General features: G+C 36.8%; 1 protein-coding gene across 3 annotated transcripts in view; it reads right to left on the bottom strand.

Moving 5' to 3' along the window:
- Ubr3 (ubiquitin protein ligase E3 component n-recognin 3) overlaps positions 1 to 3,387 on the bottom strand; it is a 141,597-nt gene that overhangs the window by 80,100 nt on the left and 58,110 nt on the right. For all 3 annotated transcript variants that reach the window (XM_013345877.2, XM_026778748.1, XM_013345878.2), the window contains exon 19: positions 1,822 to 1,918. In XM_013345877.2, coding sequence (XP_013201331.1) covers positions 1,822 to 1,918 — 97 coding nt within the window. The remainder of the gene's footprint in view (positions 1 to 1,821; positions 1,919 to 3,387) is intronic.

Here is a 3,387-nt window from a genome sequence, read left to right as displayed (position 1 = left end):
GGAGAGGAGAGGAGAGGAGAGGAGAGGAGAGGAGAGCTCAGAATTATATGAAAAGCTAGCATGGTGATGTATTCCTTTAACCCCAGCACTCTGGAGGCAAAGGACTCTGAATTTGAAGCCAGCTTGTTCTACATAGAAAGAACCTGTATCAAAAAAAAAAAGAAAAAGATCAAAACCCCGTGAGGGAAATGGGAGGCTAGGAGGAGACGGAAACTTGTTGTTTTTTTTTTTCTTTTCTCAATAAAAAAAAAGAAGAAAGAAAGAAAGAAAGAAAGAAAGAAAGAAAGAAAGAAAGAAAGAAAGAAAGACAGACAGACAGACAGACAACTGCTTTCCTATCACAGTGCCTGGCACGTGACAATAGATAGACACTATAAAATAAAATTTTCCCCCTACCAAACTTTTTATGTGAATTTTTTTTTCTGTTTTGGTTTGAGACAAGGCTTCTCTGTAGCTTTGGGGCCTGTCCCAGAATTAGCTCTTGTAGACCAGGCTGGCCTTGAACTCAGAGATTTGCCTGCCTCTGCCTCCCAAATGCTGGGATTAAAGACGTGTGCCACCAAGGCCCTATGTGAAATAATTCTTTTTTTTTTGTTTTGTTTTGTTTTGGTTTGGTTTGGTTTTTGTTTTTCGAGACAGGGTTTCCCTGTGGCTTTGGAGCCTGTCCTGGAACTAGCTCTTAGAGACCAGGCTGGTCTCGAACTCACAGAGATACACCTGCCTCTGCCTCCCAAGTGTTGGGGTTAAAGGCGTGCGCCACCACCGCCCGGCTGAAATAATTTTCTAATGATTTATTTATTCTATTTTATATGCATTGGTATCTTGTCTGCATGGATGTCTATATAAGGGTGTCAGATCCCCAGGAGTTGTAGACAGTTGCAAACTGCCATATGGGTGCTGGAAATTGAATCCAGGCCCTTTGGAAGAACAGCCAGTGTTGAGCCATAGCTCCAGCCTGTATGTGAAATAATTAAATAGAACTTTCATTAAATTTTTATTAGTTTAATGAATTTAATAATAAATTTAATAAATTTCTATTAGTTACAAAGTAATTAGACTATTAAATTTATTGTATACTTACTTCTTATATATTCAAAATGGCTATCATCCATAATCATTGAAAAAGTCATAACAACTTGTAGATTTTCCTAGCAAATGTTTCCTCTGAATTTTACATCTTTTAATTTTTGTTAGTTTTGTTGTATTTTGTTTTTCAAAACAGGGCTTTTCTGGAACTTGCTTTGCAGACCAAGCTGGCCTCAAGATCACAGCCTCCAAGTGCTGGGATCAAGTGCTGCCAGCACTGCCCAGTTTATCTTTCAATTTTTACTTTTTCTTTCTTCTTTGATTTGGTTTGCTTGTTCTTTGAGACAGAATCCCATAATAGTTCTGACTGTCCTTGAAAGGACTATGTAGACCAGGATAGCCTTAAATTCACAGAAATCTGCTCCCCTCGGCCTCCTGAGTGATAGGGTTAAAGGTGTGTGTAACCATCTGCTCCCCTCAGCCTCCTGAGTGATAGGGTTAAAGGTGTGTAACCATGCCTGGTATGTTCCAATTTTTCAACACCAACTTTTCAATTTTACTTGCCTGACAAATACTTACTAGATTCCGCCTAATGGGAGACTACATCTAGCTTTATATCAAATTTTTATAAAGATTTTGAGAGAATAAATCTCAGCTAAATTGTTTTTTAAAAACCTTTAGATAGCATTTTCTCTTAGTATATTTTAATGAGACCATATCATGTGTTACAATGGAAACTTTCCTATAGAAATACAAACTTTTCCATAATGACATTAACCAACTCCTCAGACTTACAAGGCTGTATATCTGTCCATGGCAGATTGCACATCCCGGCGGTAAACTGTCCGAAGAATGACCATGACGGGGTCAAATTCCTGATCCCAGACTTCAGCTATTAGACAGAAGAAGCAGAGACAGAAATCTGACTTCTTAGGAATAAATCAAACTCAAATTACTTATCAAATTCATTGAGAAAATTTTAAATTCAAAAATTGAAAGTTAAATTTAATTAAATGCCTTAATGAGATCTTGATGCTATGATTACTTTTACTAAGTTAAAAACCATAATTTCAACCTTAGGAATGTCCTCTTGGGTTCTACAAGCCTCAATAAGCATAAGTTTTATAACATAACAATGCCCCACCATATAGTTTAGATTATTGCTGTTGAATTTAAGTATTTTTTTTCTTATTTTCTTGGTAAGGTACATATTAGAAAGAGTAAAATACCTTTAAAATAATTCAATTGTAAAATTATGAAAACTAAATTAAAAATGTACTGATCAACTGAATTACAAAGTTGTTGCTTTTTGCCCCTCAGCTAAAAATCAGTGATTCTCCTTCCGTTCTGTACAACTGGGAGTCACGATCCCATATACTAAATGTGCACAACTGATGATGCACAGGTTGTTTTTAGTATTGAGTGTATATATAGCATCTTCTTTTAATACTTATATAATTATTTTCAACATGCAATTTTCAGATTTAATAAGCAACTATAAGATACAAATAAAACATATAACCTCATTAATAATCATGTCTGGATAAAGATAGATTAAAAAAAATTAACCCACTGGGGGGGGAAGCAGTGAAATCCTAAGTAAGTACCCTAAGTATGTCTAAAAGGTAACCCAAGGAGTTGGAAAGATGGCTCAACAGTTAAAACACAGTCTGCTCTTCCAGAAGGCCCAGGGTTCAATTTCCAGCACCTACATGATTGTTCACAGATACTTTTAACTCTAGTTCCAGAAGATCTTATGCCCTCTTCTGACCTCCGAAGGCATCTGACATACATGTGGCACATGCTTGGCATACATATTTGGACACATACATACATGACAGACAAACACTCAAAAAAGTTTTATAATAATTTAAAAAATATGTCACCATCCAGGCAGTGGTGGCACACATCTTTAATCCCAGCAGAGGCAGGTGGATATCTGTGAGTTCAAGGCCAACATGGTCTACAGAGTGAGTTCCAGGACAGCAAGGACTGCACAGAAAAACTCTGTCTTGAAAAACCAAAAAATAAAAATAATGATAACAAAAAATATGTCACATGTGGTGACTCACACCTTTAATCATAGCATCATGAGGCAGAGGCAGGTGAACTATGTGGCTTCAAGGCCAGTAAAGTCTACATAGGAAGCTCCAGGTCAGGGTTACATAGTGAGATCCTGCCTCAAAAAAATAACTGGTCAGCCCTGAAATCACATATACAAGTAACACTGGGTAGACTAAGCAATTTGTATTTATATATGAGAGAGAGAGCAACAATTAAGAGGCCATCAATTTGAGTGAGCAAAAAGGGGAAACATGAGAGGAGTAAAAGAAAAAAGAAGGAGGAAGAAGAGGAGGAGGA

The sequence above is a fragment of the Microtus ochrogaster genome, chromosome 4 (genome assembly GCF_000317375.1).
Source record: "Microtus ochrogaster isolate Prairie Vole_2 chromosome 4, MicOch1.0, whole genome shotgun sequence".
NCBI classification, from domain to species: domain Eukaryota; kingdom Metazoa; phylum Chordata; class Mammalia; order Rodentia; family Cricetidae; genus Microtus; species Microtus ochrogaster.
Note: the sequence above shows the minus strand (reverse complement) of the source record. Positions and strands in the feature narration are given on the sequence as shown.